The sequence below is a fragment of the Colobus angolensis genome, unplaced genomic scaffold, assembly GCF_000951035.1.
Source record: "Colobus angolensis palliatus isolate OR3802 unplaced genomic scaffold, Cang.pa_1.0 Scaffold280, whole genome shotgun sequence".
NCBI classification, from domain to species: Eukaryota; Metazoa; Chordata; class Mammalia; order Primates; family Cercopithecidae; genus Colobus; species Colobus angolensis.
Window position 1 is genome coordinate 333,164 of NW_012116044.1, and position 19,965 is coordinate 353,128.

At 39.1% G+C, this 19,965-nt stretch overlaps 1 protein-coding gene across 1 annotated transcript in view; it reads right to left on the reverse strand.

The window, feature by feature from the left end:
- The window catches only part of ANXA5 (annexin A5), a 23,558-nt gene extending 7,376 nt beyond the window's left edge, over positions 1-16,182 (reverse strand). Inside the window, exons 1-8 of the mRNA XM_011948605.1 lie at positions 16,084-16,182; positions 13,816-13,884; positions 11,886-11,970; positions 10,171-10,265; positions 8,867-8,980; positions 7,177-7,267; positions 4,021-4,100; positions 3,501-3,557 (exon numbers count right to left, since the gene is read on the reverse strand). Of these exons, the coding sequence (XP_011803995.1) occupies positions 3,501-3,557; positions 4,021-4,100; positions 7,177-7,267; positions 8,867-8,980; positions 10,171-10,265; positions 11,886-11,898 (450 nt within the window). The 5' untranslated portion in view covers positions 11,899-11,970; positions 13,816-13,884; positions 16,084-16,182. The remainder of the gene's footprint in view (positions 1-3,500; positions 3,558-4,020; positions 4,101-7,176; positions 7,268-8,866; positions 8,981-10,170; positions 10,266-11,885; positions 11,971-13,815; positions 13,885-16,083) is intronic.
- Positions 16,183-19,965: the final 3,783 nt, after the last annotated feature.

Sequence of the window (19,965 nt, forward strand, 5' to 3'; positions counted from 1 at the left end):
CCCGTCTTGGCCTCCCAAAGTGCTGGGATTACAAGCTTGAGCCACCACGCCCGGCCAGTATCCTTTCTTCTAAATGAGGATGCCCAATATTCATGGATCCGTCTAGATGAGGGACCCTTATACCCCTTCCCTAAGCTTTATGGTTCAGCCTAAGTACAGTTTGATAAGCCCTGGTTCAGTGCAAAGGATGAGATTTTAGAGTCAAAACAGATATGGTCTATCTGCGAGATCTCAGATGAACTACTTAATCTCCTCTTCAGCCTCAGTGTATGTAGTCATTAATGGAAATTATATAACTTACATAATGCACTGGACAGGGTCAGGTAATCAGTAGCAAGTGCCCAGTAAACTGATTACTTCTCCTTCTCCCTCTTTCCTCTAAGAGTTCAACTCTCCCTCCAGAGAAAGCATAAAACACGGATTTATCGGGGAAGAAGATAAAATCTGTTTTAATGCATTAAAAATATTAAATCAGTTTAACACATTAAAAATGTTAAAAAGTGGATTATCTACAAAATGTTCGGTTCCCAAGTGAATGACTCTATGGCTTATCAAACCTCTCAAATAACTGAAATCCTCTTAGTGCCAGGTATCAGTAGAGACAAAAATGCACACACTTATAAAAGGGCCCTTTAGCTGTCTCAGCTTACTCTCAAGAAATCTCAAATTCTTACTAGTGATAACAGCCCAGCTGCCCTTGCTATGAGGTATAAGTTGTTGTGTTCCTTTTTATAATGCTGAAAGGTTGTTTTCAACAGGTTTATTAATTAATAATAATACATTTTAAAGAATCAAAAACTAATAGCCAGGATAACATGTTCTGTGTTGCTCCTGGTCACTGGAAGGCTAAGAAAAGCTTGGATTCCATTCAAGGGATATTTTAAAGTAACTTCATAAAACAGTTTTCACATGTGCAGTCTCACATGTACTCTCAGGGTTCTGAATGGTTATAAACACTGCATGACAGGTAAGTGTCACCTATACAGCCTCAGTAATCAAAGGACCAAGGATGCAGGCATTACCTGAAAGCGTGTTCAAAATCCAGACTCCCAGCCCCTGCCCAGACCCACAGAATCAGCTGCAATTAAAGGTCCCCAGGTGCTCCGCATGCCAATGAAAGTTTGAACAGCAGTGCTATCCAGTAAGTGCTCCAAGGACAGAAATCAATGAAAACAAGGTTAAAATGTAGTTTTCCCCTCAGGAGCCTCACGGTGCAGCAATGCTCTCATTACATCACCGACTATCTGGGAAATCTGCCCTCTGCTTGCTAATGCAGGCCTCACTGCAGACATCTGAGAGGACTAGAGTTGGTTTCTTACACTGCGACCCTGAAAAGCTCCCAGAACTCCTATCCTACTCTTCACAGTAGGAATGACAGAAACAGCACTATCTTCTAGCAAAGCCACAAACAATGCTTAGAAAGCAGTAAGATCACCACTTCAGTACCAAACAAAGCCCCTAACAGGAGTACAACTCTGTAGGGTTTCTCCAGCCCTCTCCGCGGAAGAAGATGGAGTTAAGCTAGATTTGTGCTTGAAGTTGATACTTAATAAGCCCTTTAATGATAGAGAAAATCAGAGAAGGCACTAATATTGAAGAACACTGAATATCTCGTAGTGAAATATTCTTATAGTGAAATATTAATATTCAAGAACACTGACTATCTTCTAGGGAAAGAGAAAGAGCTTTGGAGTCAGACAGGAAAGAAAGAAAGAGCTTTGGAGTCTTAACAGTCTCGTTAGGAATTCCAACTCCACTGCTATTCAGTGGAAGCCATGGGCTTGTTTCTTTACCCATAAAAGGGAAACTGCCCCTGTCTGGTAGAGTTATGTGCTCATTCATTCATCAGTTATTTACTGAGCACCTACTCTATGCCAGAAGCTGAGGACACAACTGAACTGACAGCTCAGGGTGCCCAGGAAGGCAGTCAAGTAAATAGGTGGCTTCCAGAGAAGGTGGCAAGAACTGTGACAGGAAGCCTGGGGGGGCTATGGTTTTCCCTGTGAGGGGCACCTAACTCTAAAGTATCTAAGCTGAAGACTGACTCTTGAAGAGGACTCAGGTGAAGAGGGGTGGGAGGGGCAAGAGGGCACAAAGGCCAAGTGAGAGAGGCTGGAGGCATAAGTAAACAAGACACAGATAACAAAGGGGCTTGTAACCCATTCAGGAACCCGGACTTTATCCTGAAGACAAAGGAACCACCAGAGAGTCTGAAGGTTATAATCAGGGGCTGGACACAATCGGCTTGTATTTTCTTAGAGTGAAGCAAGAGTCAAATACTGCACAGAGAGCCCTCAGTAAACATTCAGTTCTTTTTTTCTCTCCAGCTAGACAGATATGACATTATATCTGAAACCATTATAAAATCACCAAAAGAGGCCGGGCGCGGTGGCTCAAGCCTGTAATCCCAGCACTTTGGGAGGCCAAGGCGGGTGGATCACGAGGTCAGGAGATCGAGACCATCCTGGTTAACATGGTGAAACCCCGTCTCTACTAAAAATACAAAAAACTAGCCGGGTGAGGTGGCGGGCGCCTGTAGTCCCAGCTACTCGGAGGCTGAGGCGGGAGAATGGCCTGAACCCGGGAGGCGGAGCTTGCAGTGAGCGCGCCACTGCACTCCAGCCTGGGCGACACAGCGAGACTCCGTCTCAAAAAAAAAAAAAAAAAAAATCACCAAAAGAATAACCTCTCTCCTCTTTCCTGTTAGCAAAGTGAGATTGCACATCCATGGGTTGTTCCACTGGAGGAGTGAATATGGCTCTTCCTTTTTTAATGATACATGACAAACAACCAAGAATTGTATAGTCGCTTAATTGAAACATGTGACCAGAAAGAGGTCTATGATTGGTGGTTCTAGGAACCCAAGTAATTCCTTTATTACCAATTTCCAGTTTTCAACTCTCATGTTTCAAATTTCCTTTCCTATATTTTAATAACTGTTTTATTAACCAGACTGAGACTTTATAGGGGTTTAAAAGTCACTTAAGAGGAAATTTTCATTTGGAGTCACTAAAAAGCAGCTGACAGAAGACCAATCCTACTTAAAATTCTGTCAAAGGAAATGCAGAGAAATTTCCTAATACCAAAATAACTTGTCATCTCTTATGTAATTAAACACCACTTACTGTTAAATACTTTCTTCTTTATCTTCTCCTGCTAAGAGACCCACTGCATAACTGGCAGTGGAATTAATAACACCTGTTTTTTGTAAAATTCTCTATTTTGTGAATGTTCAATAATCACAAAACAAAAAAACCATGTCTAGTTGGAACTCACTATGTAATTTATTTTATTTCATTTCGGCTTTAAGGTAAAATATTTTGCTGAGCAGGTCAGAATAAGAAAAGGCTACTTATGTAGGTCTTATGCTATGTGAAGAACCCATTAACAAGATTATCACTAGAAGCTATTATAACACACATTGTGATTTTTTCATTACCATCAATTACTTCTTCATTTCTACAACATAATAAAGTCATCATATCCTGGGCATCACTCACCTGAGCATCTTGTTCAACTTGAGCTTCATCAATTCCAGCATCAGGGTCTCTGTTAGCCTATGAGAGGTAATATGTCACATTATTGAACTGTAGAGCATTCTCATTCAAAAGGAAAAATGGTTCCACCTGATGGTTATTCAATAAAGCTCTCTCTGGGAATAATATGCTTTTATTAAGATCAGTCCTGCACTATTTCACATTATCATCACACAGCCTGTCCAAAACCAATAATGACCCTCCTGATTTTAAATTCTATGAAAGAACAAGATACTGCTATCATTCTGTGAAAGGAACAAGATACTACTATCTAAAACAAATGTATGAGTTAGCTGTTAAGAATTTAGACCAGATATTCTGAAACACAAACAAGCACAGGCAACATACAGCCAGAAACATCGCAGTAAGAATCAGCAAGTACCACAAATTATTAAAAGAATTTTAAGTGACCTTACTTAACTAGATTCAGCCCAGTCCAACTTCAGGCTTTTTAATCAAACTGTAATTCATCTCCACCCAATACCTGAAGGAGAACCACCAACATCCGCTGGTAGTACCCTGAAGTGTCCCCCACCACGTCATCTTCCAGGCTTGAGCCATACTCTGCAACAAAATAATTTCATACTTATTTACATCTTCTTTCAACTAGAAAAATAATCTTGCCCCATTAATCAAATGAAAGTGACATAAAAGAAGAAATATTATATTTGGTTAACATAAATTCCCTCTATTCCATCTCTGAATGCTCTCAGCAAATGCTTTCAGTGAGTAGTTGGACAAAAAAGAATTAAAGCTCCCAAAGGCACTCAATTCAAACTTAAATCAAGACTCGGCCATTTAGAAATTCTCTTGACCAATGTAGTCATTAGTCTAGAGACACATGATGGTACTGGAAAGTCTCCAAAACACAATCAATCATAACCTTAAATTCTGTTTTGCTTTCTTTCAAATCTTTTACATTGTTAGCTTCCAAATGTCTTCCATCCTCTAATATTCTGGGATTTATTTCTTTGGGCATGGCCATCACTCCCCCTAATAAGGTATTTTTCCTCTGCAGAAATAAAGTTAACTCTGAGAGACAGCAATGATATTTTAAAGTACGCCCCCCTCCCACCTCTATTTCCAGCTGCTCAACGTAAGGCCATATAAAAGCGGAGAATTGGGATCTACAAGAGTCTACAAGTCTTTCTCACTACTCTCAAACAGTTGCTATTAAAGGAAAGGAGGCCTTACTCTAAGGCATTTAAATATTTAATTATTATGTGAAAGCAAACGAACTTTAAAAGCCTGAAACTTCTATTTTAAAAGGCCCAGAAGAGTTATGTGTTTATTTCAACCAGTTACCCAAATACAAAACCTTGTAGGAATCTTTAATTCTTTCTTCTATGCCAACACCTGTATATATTAACCATTAAATCCTATCACATGTTTCTCCTGTCCCTGATTTATCCTCCTCACACCTCTCACTAACCTAGGTTGGGCCATAATTCCTAAATACCTAGCTTACCTCCCACACACATAACTGTCCAATTAGCCTTTCTATTCAAATCTCCTTCCTCCCTCAGTTGTTCCTTCAGCACTCCACTGCCCATTCAGGAATTTACAGTACCTTTGAATTAAGTCCAAATTCCTAATCCAGTCATGCATAACCATCTATATGAGCCTAACCTCGCTTGTTCCATTTACCTCCCACAATGGACATGCACACATCCTCCACGGCAGCCAGGCCCTCTCCATCCCTCAATATACTCTCCACAGTCCAGTTTCCGTGCCATGAAAGATAGGCAGTACCTCACCCAAAAATACCTTTTCTACCTACTCAAAATGCACCGTCTTTTTTTCCCAGCTTTATTGAGTTATGATGGACAAATAAAAATTGTATATATTTAAGGCATATACCATGATGTTTTGATATATGTGTACATTGTGAAATGATTACCACAATCAAGCTAATCAGCATATCCATCATTTCATATAGTCTATATTTTTGTGTGTGGTGAGGACATTTAAAATACACTCTCTTCGCAAATTTCAAGCATATAATACAGTTATACTTTCACTAGAGTCACCATGCTGTACATGAGATCCCCAGAACTTATTCATCCTGCCTAACTAAAATTGTGTACGCTTTGACCAATGTATCACCAGTCCTTTCTCCCATTCACCCCGCCCCTACACCCTAGCAAACACTGTTTTACTATCTGTTTCTATGAGTTCAATTTTTTTAGATTCAACATAAGAAGTGAGATCATGCATAGCTTATGCCTTGTGCCTAGCTTATTTCACTTTGCATTATGACCTCCACATTTATCCATGATGTTGAAATGACAGGATTTCCTCTCTTTAACACTGAATAGTACTCTCATGTGTGTGTGTCTGTGTGTGTGTGTGTGTGTGTATTCTTCATCTATTCATCTGTCAATGGACACTTTGTAAACCCACCTAGTCTTGAAACTCTGCTGCATGTGTGATTTGTACCATGAAGCTTCCCTAACATCCAAAGCTATGATGACCTCTCTCTTCTGAATGCATTTTTGCATTTAATATTATTGGTATTTTACTTTAGTTTGAATTTTATTATCCTTTAAATATTGCAGTCATTCTGTCATGTCACCTCTGAGGAGACTGCATGCAAACTGCCTGAGGACAAGAGCTGGGTTATGCACACCTTTTGTCACTCATGACAACTAGCACACTGCCAGACACACAGCCAGTGCTCAATTATACAGCTGAGTAGCACAGACCACAGTTATAACCCCATTTGAGCACACCATTTGTAATCCAGGAGCACAAAGGTTCTCATCAACGTCAACATCCCCAGAAAGAGATACTTGAATAGTACATCAAATAAAGTTCAAAGTTGAGATACATGTTATCACTTCTGCCTTAGTGGTTGGGAACTTACTGCCTATAAAAAGAGAAGCAGGAAAGAGAGATTCAGCCCTTTAGAAAGGTAATTATACAGTTGCTCTAAACTATCACACTGTTTTGACTTGCTGGGTTAACAAAGTCATTTCTAAGATTAACAAACTAATGACAAGACACAGTCCCTAGCAAAAGACACTAGGCTTGGAGTCTGTTGACTGAGCTGAGAAACTGGATAGTCTGACCCTCCTCAATCAGGCAGGAGAAAGAGCTGGCTACAAGAAATCTGGTAAGAAAAGGACTCTCTACCTCTACTTTTTTTTCTTGATTCTATTCATGGGATATATTTCAGGCTGAAATGCAGATTTCTGTTCATGAAAAAGGCATACACTTTATCAACTCTGATGTGGGAAAGGGTTTAGGTTTCTCTTCCAAATTTCCAAAAGTACTTTTTATATAACTCCTAAATTTTGCTAACATAAAGCTAAATATTTTTAAAGGAGGAAAAACCATTTTTACCTTAATGTTAACATAAAGACAACCTGTGTATCCCTACACTAATTGCAAATCCTATGCAAAAGTAAACTCCATCTTCAGCAGCAGCTTCTTATAAAATGTTAAAATAGAAGAGGATAACAAGCCAGTCTTTTCCTTACTGAAGGAGAAAAATAGCTTGAATTGCAGGTCATTCATTCATTCATTCAATCATCATTTACTGCCTGCCTCCCATACCTACAAAGGACTGCATTCAAATCAGAGAAATGAAGGAAGTAACAGTGGAGGTGAAGTCAAAATATAACTCACAAACATTTACCTTCTTCATAAACTTCTTTGATGGCTCTTAGTTCTTCAGGTGTCCTTGAAGCAATAATTTCTGTCAGTACTTTTTCATCTGTTCCAGCTCCCTGTTTGGAGATTTTAATAGGGAAAACATGTCAATAAGATTTGAAAGAAAGTTATTTTCCCAGAATAGATGTTACCCAAATTGCACAGTTATATAAATATTATCCAGTATAACATGGATTTATTTGTATGTGAGTTCTATTAGTTACAGAAATAACAAATGTTAAATGATTTTCTCTCCAAAGGCCATTTTATTCTTTTTGTCTAATGGAAAACAATGTTTCTCATGTGTATGTGTGTATATATGTGTACATATATATAACCAGTTACATAAATTTGTAACTTTTAATTTGATCACTTAATTCTAGTTTAAAAGTAAAACATTTTAATGAAAATTGAAGTAATTTTTAAAAACTGAAAGAGTAAAAATGAAAATTTCACATAAATGTACACGGAAGAGCACTGATACTTAAACAATAGGCCCCTCAAAAGATAAACCCCTGGCCCCCAAGTTAAGTGCTGTGCAGTCACAGGAAAATTCTACATCAAAGGTAACGACAAATATAGCATTGCTTAATTATTAGGAATTAAAACAGTATAAAGGAATTGGGAGTTGCTTTCTGGATTTTTGAAAAATCATTTTAGCTGGCTTTCCTTTTTCTGCTTTTAAAAATCACATCTACATCATTAAACTAAGAGATGCAACAATACAGCTGAACTTAATTTTTTTTTAAAGATAGTATATTCAAGCCTTATTCTCTTTATATTTCTAACTTTGCCAAAAATCAAGCACTGAAAAACCTAGAGTTCATTCTCTGGCAGAATTTCAACTACTGCTGACATTTCAGAAGCACTTAGCAAAAAAAGTACTTTTCTCAATAACCTAAGATTTTTGTTTATTCCAAAAGAATCACCATAGGAAAATGAAGAGACTGAGCACAAACCAGCTCCTATCAGGATGACCCTTCTCCTCTCCACTCCATCAGTAAGAATCCCTGAGAAACATTATTTCCTTGTTAAATTTCAGTGTGCCCATTCAAAATCTAGCAGCTAACAACTGAACTACTTCCTGTCCCATGAGCCTAAACAAATGTGTCAATACCGTCATATTTATACAACATTCCAAACACCAGTCAAGGGAACACACATTTAGTTTTCGCTCCAACTGAAATTACAGCAAGTTTACCAGCTACTTCATTTTAGCATTTAGAGGGGCAGGAAAGAAGGAAAGAGTATGAGAAAATATTTATCTTGAAAATTCTCTCTGATGCTTTACCTTTTAACCTAAAATGATGAGCAATATTATTGTTCCCTAATCTGGCAATTTCCCATTTAAAAAGATAAAATAGCTCATCTGTAATATTTTTTAAACATCCTCAAAATCAGAAGACAGGCATGAAAATAAAATACAAAAAGCTATAAAAATATTAAAATTTTAAGTAGCCCAGTATTATTGAGTTTAAATTACAAAAAGATGAAATGACACATTTGTAATTTTCTCCCTCCTTTACTGCTTATTGCCTCCCACTTTTGTCTTCCAAGCAACTCTCACTGAAATAATCAGATAAAATGTTTTAAATATGACAAATAAGAGGAAGTAATTACCAAAACAAAATAATACTATTTATGACAAGAATGTTCCTTTCACTCATCCTTTTTACCTTCAAGGCATGTTTCAGTTCATAAGCGTCATAAAGCCGAGAGGGTTTCATCAGAGCCACAATTAACTTTTCAAATTTTCCAGTTAGTTCTGATTTCAGGTCATCCAGAAGATCCTAACCCACAGAAAATACAAATTTGTTAACCAGCAGAAATTGTAATAAGATTCTTCTTAAATATGAATGACAGCCCTTTGCTCTAATGAATTCTTTATGTTGCCATCTCCAAGTAGAAGGCCCATGAGCTAAATGAAATCCCATAACCTTGAATAACATACTTTTAACCGGTGATCAAAATCTTACACTAAGGCAAACCCACTTACATGTCAAGACATTTGTTTCTAAAAGATGTTTTTCTTAACTTGAAAAAAAAATGAATACCTTTAAAAGTAGACTTAAAATATTGTATTTTAAAAATACTATTCTGAGAAACATCTTTTTTTAATTCCAAAAAATAATCATATAATGAAATTTACAAAGGACATTTAGTCTCTTATACCCAAACATAATAATTTTTTTCTTTTCTCTCAATATCTAACAACATTCAAATACATAATAGATTATAGTCATTATTATGACTCCTGATCACTGGGTGATATCTGTTCCTATGGGGAAACTGTGTATGTAATTATGAAAACATTATGTAATTATGAAAAAAACCCAGTATTTCCTACCTATAAGTTTCAGCATACCACACAACTAAAAATGGGTGTTTAGAATACTTCCTTTTTTGCTTTGCATTTGTTTTCTTAATTGACATATGTTTTCAGAATAAGAAGGCTATATTTAAGTTTTTCATGCACGCACTAATTCATTTAAATTTAAATAATTCAAATAATTCATTTAAATAATTCAAATAATTTTTTTTGAATTGTTAGTCAAATAAAAGCATTTAAATCAACTAATTAAAAATCCATGAGTTAAAATCATGACAAAAGGAACCAAGACTGTGACCGTGTTAAAACAAAACATATTTTAATACAGGCTTACACCTAGAAAACGAATAGTAAGACATCCATGTGAACGTGAGTGGGAAGCACAGATGAAAAGAAGAGGGACAGTTCTCACCACAGGATCTTTAGGCACCTCGACAGCATTAGGCAAGGAAAAACAATTATGTGAGGATAAGCTGGGGGCACTGTATCCCAAGAGCTGATAATTTAGAGGAGAGTGGAAAAGAAACAGAAGTAGGGAAGTTGCAATCACAAAATAAATGATGCTTACAAAAGAATATCAGTATATTCCAAACTAGTCTTATAACTGATAGCTGTTGTCCCATTCTCTCTTGGGATGAAGTGTGATCTTACCCTGCCAAACAGAGTCTTAAAAGCCGCAGAGATTTCCTGGCGCTGAGCGTTACTTCGGGATGTCAACAGAGTCAGGATGCTCTCCTCATCTGTGCCTGCAATTTATGGTTAACAATTACATTTTGGCTCCTATATGCATACTCTCCCAATGATCTCAGCAATCCGCTTCCCAGTCACCTTATTTCCTTGCCTCTCCCTATGCGAATATAAAATATATTTTATGGCTGGTGCAGTGGCTCACACCTGTAATCCTAGCTCTTTGGGAGGCCAAGATGGGAGGATTGCTTGAGGCCAGGAGTTCAAGACCTGCCTGGTCAACATAGTGAGACCCCCCCCATCTCTTAGGAAAAAAAATATATATATGTGTGTGTGTGTGTGTTTATGTGTATATATATGTGTGTGTATATACACATACACACTATATATATATAAATGTTTTATTAAAGTTTATTTAAAATTTACTATATATAAAATGGTATGTTTCCAATATATTCTACCCCTATTCCCAACATATTGGGAAGTAGATGGAAAAATACTCCTGCCTTTTACAAAACTTAGTACACCTAGTTTTTCATGCAACAGATACTCAAACAACAACTATCCATGAGGCACAATATGCTGGGTGTTACAGGGGATTGAGGGAAGAGAAAGAGACTCTGGCTTCAAATTACAATTTAAGGCAGAAATATAAAAACACACAAATAATTGTGAGCTAAGGCAAAATGTGACAAGTGCCTCAGGAGAGATCTAGGTGTCAAATGGGACTCAAAGAAGGGTCTCCTAGCCGATAGGAGGTGGAAGGGAGTCTTGGAGAATGCTTCGGGGAGAAGGTGACACCCACAAGTCTCAAAGGATGGAAGGATTGTGAAAGGCAGTGACAAAAGAAAGGACAGCTTTTAGAATGAGAGAAAAGCTCAGCAGTGGGAAAATACAGGGCTTTCATAAACAGCAGATAAGCCAGCATGGCTGGGTCTGAGACCACATTAAGCAGTAATGGGAGATGAGTCTGAAAAGGTGGGCTGGATGCAATGGAAGGACTTGCAGGGCCAGAAAGCACATGAGTAGTAGTAAAAAAGGAGCCTGAGCACAGGAGATCAGTGACACATGGAAATCCTTGAGAAGAGAGGTTAAATGACTAGAAAAGAGGCTGGGGAAAGAGAAGAGACTAGCAGAATGAGAATGGGATATCTGATTGGGAACAGAGCTGCACAGCTGCTCACCTGCAGGGATGGCTGCCTCATCAACTCGGGCCTCTACCACACAGGTGAAGGTGACAAGCTCAAAAGCACAGAGGCTGAATTTAACTGCCTGTTCAGTTCTAGAGACTGAATATTAGGGATGGTTTATAGCAAGCTTGTCCAACCCACGGCCTGCAAGCCACATGTGGCCCAGGACAGCTCTGAATGCAGCCCAACACAAATTCATAAACTTTCTTAAAACATTATGAAATTTTTTTGCGACTTTTTTTTTTAGCTCATCAGCTATCATTAGTATTAGTGTATTTTATGTGTGGCCCAAGACAATTCTTCCAATGTGGCCCAGAGAAGCCAAAAGATTGGACACTCTTGGTTTACAGTATTATTTTGTTATCTTAACATGTCTCTTCTCCTACAGATTTCAGATCAAAATATTCTAAAATAATTCTTACTGTAATTAATGACTTGTTTGGAAAAACAAATATCACATTTGCTTTAGAAAGAGGAAGCTAAATTTACCCAGGCCTTTCATGGCCTTCCGAAGAGTTTCTGCATCAGCCCGCTCATCAAATCCAGGGAAGTCAGTCACAGTGCCTCTGAGAACCTAATTCAGGAAACACAGTGGTATTATTCATGTCATGACTAATATGACAAAGTAAATAATACAAACAGGAAGCCGCTTGCCATATATCACATTCAGTCATTAAATAAATTTATCATTTGATAAGATTTGTGACCCCTTTTGAGCTGGGAAGTGAAGCATTTACAATGGGGACTGGCAGGACCAATTCAGCACAGAAGCTATCCTGACCACCTGTAATACCATCAGTGGGAAGGCTGGCTCTCTCTTCTCTGTGACCAAACCCCACCAACACCTCCTGGTTCACAGAGGGCACTTCTTTGCAGGTTCCCTTCCCATTAAGTCTCACACCATTTTGATCTACAAGCATACTGAGCCCGCATTAAATCTTAATACCCTGTCCTGAGTACTCAATTCTAAGCAATGCTCTTGTTACATGCCTTTTCATCTAAGTCCTGTTTTTGTATACTTACTTAGGGACTTTATGATAACCCAGCAAAGCCTGAAATGATCGTTCATGTGTCAGAGGAATACAAATCTTTGAATTTAGAACTTTATAAAGGTATATTGGAAGACATTCTTCATAAAGCTTCCTGTTACACACTACTTTATCATATATATACACTGCTTTTAATAACCAAAATATCTTCATATTTCAAAAAAAGTTACTGATATCATTAGATCCTTAGAGTCAGAAGGCTTTACTAATACTGAGCCATAAAAGTTTATCTTACGCTAAATGGAGGCTCACAGAATTTACTTGACCGGTAAACGTTTTTGCATTCCCTCAAAACTCCTGCTTATGTACCATCTAAACCGAGAAACAAACAGCTAAAAGGACTGTAAAGCTAGCCTAGTTTACAATCTTACATGTCTTATTATAAATGCACAAAAGCACAGCCACCAAAAAGGAGGAAAGTTTATTTTCCACCTTAGCCTCCGATTGTTGCATATGCCAACAATAACATAATACTAATCAAATTTTAAAAGATGACAACAGAGAGAGAGAGCCACGGTGAAGAACTTCCCCAGGACATAGTGTCAAAGATCAGTTCAGTGGCCTTCTCTCTGTAGTCGCACTAAATTAGGCTTCCTGAAAAAGTGGCACTCATGGATCCAGGAGATAACGACAAAGACTCTCTCTTTGGCCACACTTTGAAAGGCTCCCCTGAGCCCTCTTCTCAATTCGTCCTTGTCGCTGGGCCTCCTTTGCCTGCCTAGCAAGAAGCTTGCTAAGTCAGTTTAAGGAGGATACCCCTACTTTTGGAATCTGATCACCCTCTGTTATGAACTGAATATGTGTCCCCTCAAAATTCATATGTTGAAACCCTACCCCACCACATGATGGTAAATAGGAGGTAGAGCTTTTGCAAGATAATTAGAATTAGATGAAGTCATGAAAGCATGAAAGCAGGTCCCCCAAAATGAGATCAGCATCCTTGTAAGAATCCGGAGAGAGCTTGCTTCTCTCTGCTCTGTCATGTGAGGCTACAATAATGTCTAGAAGACAGCCCTCACCACACCCAACATGCTGGCACCCTGAGACTTCCAGTCACCAAAACTTTGAGAAATGAATTTCTTTCTTTATAAGCCACCCAGTCTATAGTATTCTGTTACAGCAGCCCAATGAATTAAGGCACCCTCTATATCTGATCAATTTCCTCATCCCCTTCCCCCTACATCTGATCATCCTGGCCTGCCTTCAGCAAGAATCCTATTAAGTCAGTTTAGAATCCTATTAAGTCCCCTTAACTTGATGTTTCGTCTTAGTAACTTTCCATCCACTGACCTCACTCTGCTTGTTAGCTATAAATCCACAGTTGTCTTCCCTGTATTCAGAGTTGAACCTAATCTCTCTACATGACTTACATTGTAATATTCTTGACTGAGGTCTTCCTTACCATCAGAATAACTTTTTCTTCAACAGTGGTCCTTACTCTTGTTCAAGAAGAGAAGACACACTGTTCTTTCCTCTGAACAGGGTCAGCTATGAGAGAATTTATGAGAAAACCTGACCTCATGAAGCCCCACATGACCTTAACTCCAAAGTCAAGTGGTATGATCATGAGGCCAAAAGAATACAATTCAAGAGAAAAAGAGGTGTTTCCAGGTTGATGTCCCAGCCCCAGGTTGTTGAAAGCACCACTGGTAGCAGCTTTCACTCCCTCTGTGCCTCAGCTAAACAACGGACTGTGGCCAACTAGGAAAAGGGGAAGGGGAGCCTCTCTCCCACTTATCTCGTGGAGACGTTATGAAACTAAGCCAGAGCTGTTCATTCCACCAAGAGGGAAATCCACCCACAGCCAGGCTAGTCTCCATTTCCACCCCATCTAAGGAGCACAGACACATAAAGACCAATAGATTCCCTGCCATTCACATTCATTCTATACCTTAATCCATATGAAACTGAATGGTTGAATACTGACAACTTCATAAAAGGAGTTATAGTTTAGAAGATAAATCTGCAAGATTTGAGAAGATGATGCTTCAAAATTAAGTCTGGGTTAGGAAAGTTCTTTCTCTCAGATCAAGTTACAGCTTCTCTTTAATGAGACCACTTCAAATTGATCAATATCATTGTAAAAATGAAAAAACTCCACAAGTTTTCTTAATGTAAGAACTTAGAACTGAATGCTCCTTGCAGTTCACCTGTCTTTTTACTCATTGACTCACCATCTTTTGAATGCCTCCCACGTCCAAAGTATTATACTAACTACTAGTTAAGAGTCAGGATCCCTCAAGTTAAGTATGAAATGACAGGCATATAACTAATCAAGTGCAGCAGAATATGTACACACAGAGGCTGGATTAGGGCAATGTGAGCACATTTGAGAGAACTATATTGGGAAGTGTAAAAAGAGAAAAAATTCAGGAAAAAAATTCCAATGACTCTTGAAAGTTGCCTGTGAATTTGCCAGGCCAATCTGGTACTTTGGATAAAGAGTTAAGTATTTCAACAAGCAGTAAGGTTGAAAGAAAAACAAGGGAAAGGTCACAGTGAAGGGAGGGGAAGGGGATAAAAGCCATGCTAAAATGTGCAGACTTCATCCTGTAGTCAACAGGAAGCCACTGGAGGACACTCAGGCAGGGAAGAACAATGTCAACTCTCCACAGCAATATGCCTCTGGCAGCAGTGGACACTATGGAATGGACTGTGCAAGAGTGACAAGAAGACTGCTTAGAAACTAACAACACAAAGAAGGAAAGGAAGATCTAAACAAAGGCAGGGACAGAAACAGGCCCCGGGTAGACAGGAACTATTTAGGATGATTCTGTTTTTTGGATGAGAAAAAGGATGGCTGGCTTTGCATTTCTCCACAGTAGGCTTGTGAGTTGTCAGCATACACGGGTAGTAGCTGGAGGAGGCCACCACGCAAGACAATATTAATGGGGTGAAAAGAGCCAGAGGAGAAAGAAAGGGAAGGTGACCTACAATCAGAGTGGCAGCTAGTATCTGCCGAGTGCAGCAACACACCAGGCACCATGCACAGAGCTTCACACAGATCATCTCAGGGAAATCCCATCTTACAGACAAAGAAACATACTGGCTCAGAAAGGTTTTAGCAAATGAGTCACCCAAGTGACCATCAAACAAGCAAGTAGCAGAGATGGGACTTGAAGCCACAGGACCTTGACTCCTGGGCTCTTACCCATGAAGCTACACTGCCCTCCCAAAGCCAAAAAGAAAATCCTAGGAGGGTGATGGCATGGAAGCTAAAGGAGACAAATGTTCCAAGAGGAAAGAAAGAGGAGGCTGTGTCCAATACCACTGGAAGTCAAGGAAGAGCTAAGACTGAAAGGATAACTCCACTGGATAACTAGGAGGTCTTTGGTGACGTTTAATAGTCTGGCTATAGGACACTCAGGAATGAATTGAGGGAAAGACTGTCTCAATGAAACAATAGTTTGCAAACCAGGCTTTTAAAAATACAGTTAAAAAAAAAAAAAAAAAAAAAGGCTTGATCCAGTTTATAGGCTATGAAGAAAATTCTAGAGAGACAGGGAGGTTAAAAACAGGGAGAAGTTAGAAACAGAAGAGACATGAGGGATTTGCCTAAAGAAAAAAGGTATCTGACACCAGAGACTGAAGGAAATTGGATGAAAGATGAATGGAAGAAAAGCATCTAAAAATCTCACCTACTAAGTATGAAGGAACAACTGCTGGTCCTCTTTTTGAGAGCTTTCTAGAAATTGTGAAACACTTTTGCTACATTCAATACAATCAGAGTCACCCACCAAGGATGACAAAGCCACGTAGCAGTATTAAAAGACCAGATGTGAATCAGAGAAATGAGTCAGAAGGGCAGAACCCTTGTTTGGACATCCTGCCCAAACCCCATCGCTGCCCACACAAAACTGTCTGCAAATGTGACTTCAAATGACTCATTCAAGAGGGCTTCCCCTGTTTCCTGGAGTCCCCACACTTTACACAGATTAATGCCAACTCTTAAGTAGGTACTGTTCCCTCACCCATTCACCCATCCTCAGTTCATCCTCAATTCCCCTTAACTGCTTAAACCAATGCCTTAGGAAGAGAATTATAATATATTCTTAGATAATACTTGGCCAAAATATACAATTCACTCTTTTAATTCTCACCTTCGAAAATATCCATTCTTCAGGTCTATAATTGTGTTGGCTTTTTTTTCTCTAAAACAAAGTTCTTTACCCGCAAAGACTAGGTATGCCAAAATAAAATGAATAAAACCAACCAAACAACAAGGGAAGGGTTGCTTTTCTAGACACAGAACTTAGACATAAATAACAATTTCAAGTTTAAAGATGAGAAAGTATTCACCTGTCTGGAACATTTTATATAAAGCTTTCCTGAAGACACAGAAAAGGACTAAACTCTCTTTGTTCTCCAGTTCCATGTAATCAGTATTTACTCAAATACCCGCCCCCCCACCCCGCCCGCCACGCCGGCATTCCACATAATATTAATTAGGAGCTGGAAATCATGAAGCAAACCACAAGCTGAGCAACTGCTAAGCCACTATGCAGTGATTTTTAAGGGTGGTCCTTCTGAGCCTCAGGTTTCCAAAGACCTTGGAGCCACTCCAAAACACAGGAAGCTGGGAAGACAATTGCCTTCCAACTCCATGTATATACACCGGGGCCTACCTTATGTAGGTACTAGGGGCCCGTTAATATTTCCTGCAATAATGGTTCCCACTAATAAGAAAATAAATTGTTTATCACTGTACTACGAAAAAAAATAAGAGCATAAAAGAGGGAAATGTCTGCGTGACCTGATTATGCTTTGAGCTGCAAAGTAAAATAAATATCAGGGAAAAAATTAGGACCTCCAAGAAGACTGAGGAGTACAAACACATCAGAGGTCAGAGACATGCTCTCAACCCCCAGTCCTAACCCTTGCTCTAATCCCAACTCAGAAAAAGTGAATGTTATACTTCAAAGCGTTAAAGTCGAACTAGTCTATTGCTTACTTTTGTGTAATTTCCTTTCCTTTTCATGCTCCTTTTTACTTGTTTTTGCTTCTTTCCATTTGTCTATCCATCCTACTACCTCTGACCTGTTTGTTAAAATCAAATGCAAGGGAGAAAAAAATATCACTGGAGAACAGACTAAGTTGTTTGCATCGTGGTAGAAAAGAAGGTTTTGATAACAAAGTAAAGCTTTGTAAAATGATTTAAATTTTTGTTGTGTATTTCTTTAATGCTCTGTGTTTAATGTTGTGTCTCTTTACCAGTGTAAGAATGACTTCCCTTGGCAAACACCAATAAAATGGAAAGTTAAATTGTGTGCTCCTACAAGTTGCCCAAGAATAACTCCAGTGATGTCTTGAGTGAGTTAAAGTGAGCAGGTGGCACTGGCCACACTGAGTTCACACTGGAGGTCAGAGGAGAGTGTGCTATTTTACCAAACTGTTCCATTGGGCATTCCATGAATAACATTTAAAAAGTTCTATCAATAACCAATTCATTCACACTGGCACTTCAAAAACAATCACGGGTATAGATTTCTCATATTAGAGAAGAGTGTATACAGATTCACAATTTCATTTCCTTTTGTATCTAAACAAGGGGCACAAATCTAATGAACATGGCTGTTCCTAGAAAAAGGTAGGAAATAAATCAGCTTCAAATCTTTTTTAGTGGAAGAGATAAATAATATATAAACAAATGGATCTGGCCAGATGCTGTGGCTCACGCCTAAAATCCCAGCACTTTGGGAGACCAGGGCACGTAAGGTCAGGAGTTTGAGACTAACCTGGGCAACTTAGCATAAACCCCGTCTCTACAAAAAATACAAAAATTAGCTGGGCACCACCACACCCCACTATGGTCCCAGCTACTCATTCAGGAGGCTGAGGTGGGAGGATCACTTGAACACTAGAGGCAGAGGTTGCAGTGAGCCCAGACAGTGCCACTGCACTCCAGCCTGGGTGACAGGGTGAGACTCCGTCTCAAAACAAAACAAAACAAAAACAAACAGAACCTACAGAAATAAAAGAGCATTTAGAGGACTTAGAGATCATATATACCTTACTATTTACTAGATAGTGCCATCTGAGTGTTTTCTAAGAAACTCAAATTCAACATATCCTCTACTGTTTCTTCCCTGCCTCAAACCTGCATTTTTTTTCCAAAAAAAAAAAAAAACCACCCACACACAATCAACCATGGTCAAGCAAGCCAGTCCTGTGACCCTCCCCTGACCCTTTATCAGTTAACAACCACCCCACTCAAGTATCAAATTTGCCCTCCCTCCCCGACAGGCCCCTCCTATCTAAAACCTGAGACACTGCCTACTTTAAGCCTTTGAGGTCTCACTGGGATTACCACAACAGAGCCTATGTGGTTTTCCAATACTCAGCTTCCCTCTCCCTTCTCTCAACCCCCACTCCACCACCCTGCCTTTGCATCTTCCAGAAATACACCCATCACACTGGCCCCAGGGTGAGCTTTGTTTAATATAAATCTGACAGTGGCACACCTCAACCGGTACCTCTTTGATAGCTCTCTATTACCTATAAAATGGTTCATAACCTTTATTTAGTGCTGGCTCCTGTCTACCTATCTGGCATTCCTTTCCAAGACAGGGCTTGATTTCCCCACCTCACTGCAGTTTCATTCCATCATGCTAAACTCTTTTATACCCCTAAGTATTTATTTGCTGTTGTTGCCTCTCAGTATAATGGCTTCCCTCCTTTGTCCCATACAAAGAATGCCAGCTAAGTAACCTCAATTTCCCCTGCTGTGAAACAAAAATAGTAATACCTATTTCCAAAACTATGTTATGAGCACTAAATAATGCACACACGAGACTTGGCAATGCATCTATTATATCAATAAATCTTAGATCCATTTCCCATTGCGCTCATGTTTAACAATACTTGGCACACAGCGAAAGTGCAAAAGCCTCATACATTCATGAATGCATGCACAGATGAAAAAGAGAACAGTTAAGAACTAGTGTCCGGCCGGGCGTAGTGGCTCATGCCTGTAATCCCAGCACTTCGGGAGGCGGAGGCACACGGATCACTTGAGGTCAGGAGTTCGAGACTAGCCTGGCCAACAGCGAAACTCTGTCTCTACTAAAAATACAAAAACTAGCCAGGCGTGGTGGCACATGCCTGTAATCCCAGCTACTCGGGAGGCTGAGGCAGGAGAATCACTTGAACGCAGGAAGCAGAGGTTGCAGTGAGCTAAAATCGTGCCACTGTGCTCCAGCCTGGACAACAAAGCGAGACTCCATCTCGTGGGGAGGGGGGGGGAAACTAGCGTCCAAAGAAATGAAGCCAGGAGTATAATTTCTTGCAATTAATCAATTGTTTACATATTATGTAAATTACTACACTGAAAGACTGGGTCTAAGAAGTACTTAAAGCAAAGGTCTTAGGAGCCCTAATTTTTAAAAACCAGATGCATTTGTGAAATTTTAGAATAGTGTGAAGGATATATGAATAAAATGTATTTCAGGAATGAATCTATGCTGTAAAAGCATTGTTATATTTTACCATTTTGAACTTTTTTTTTTTTTTTTGAGACGGAG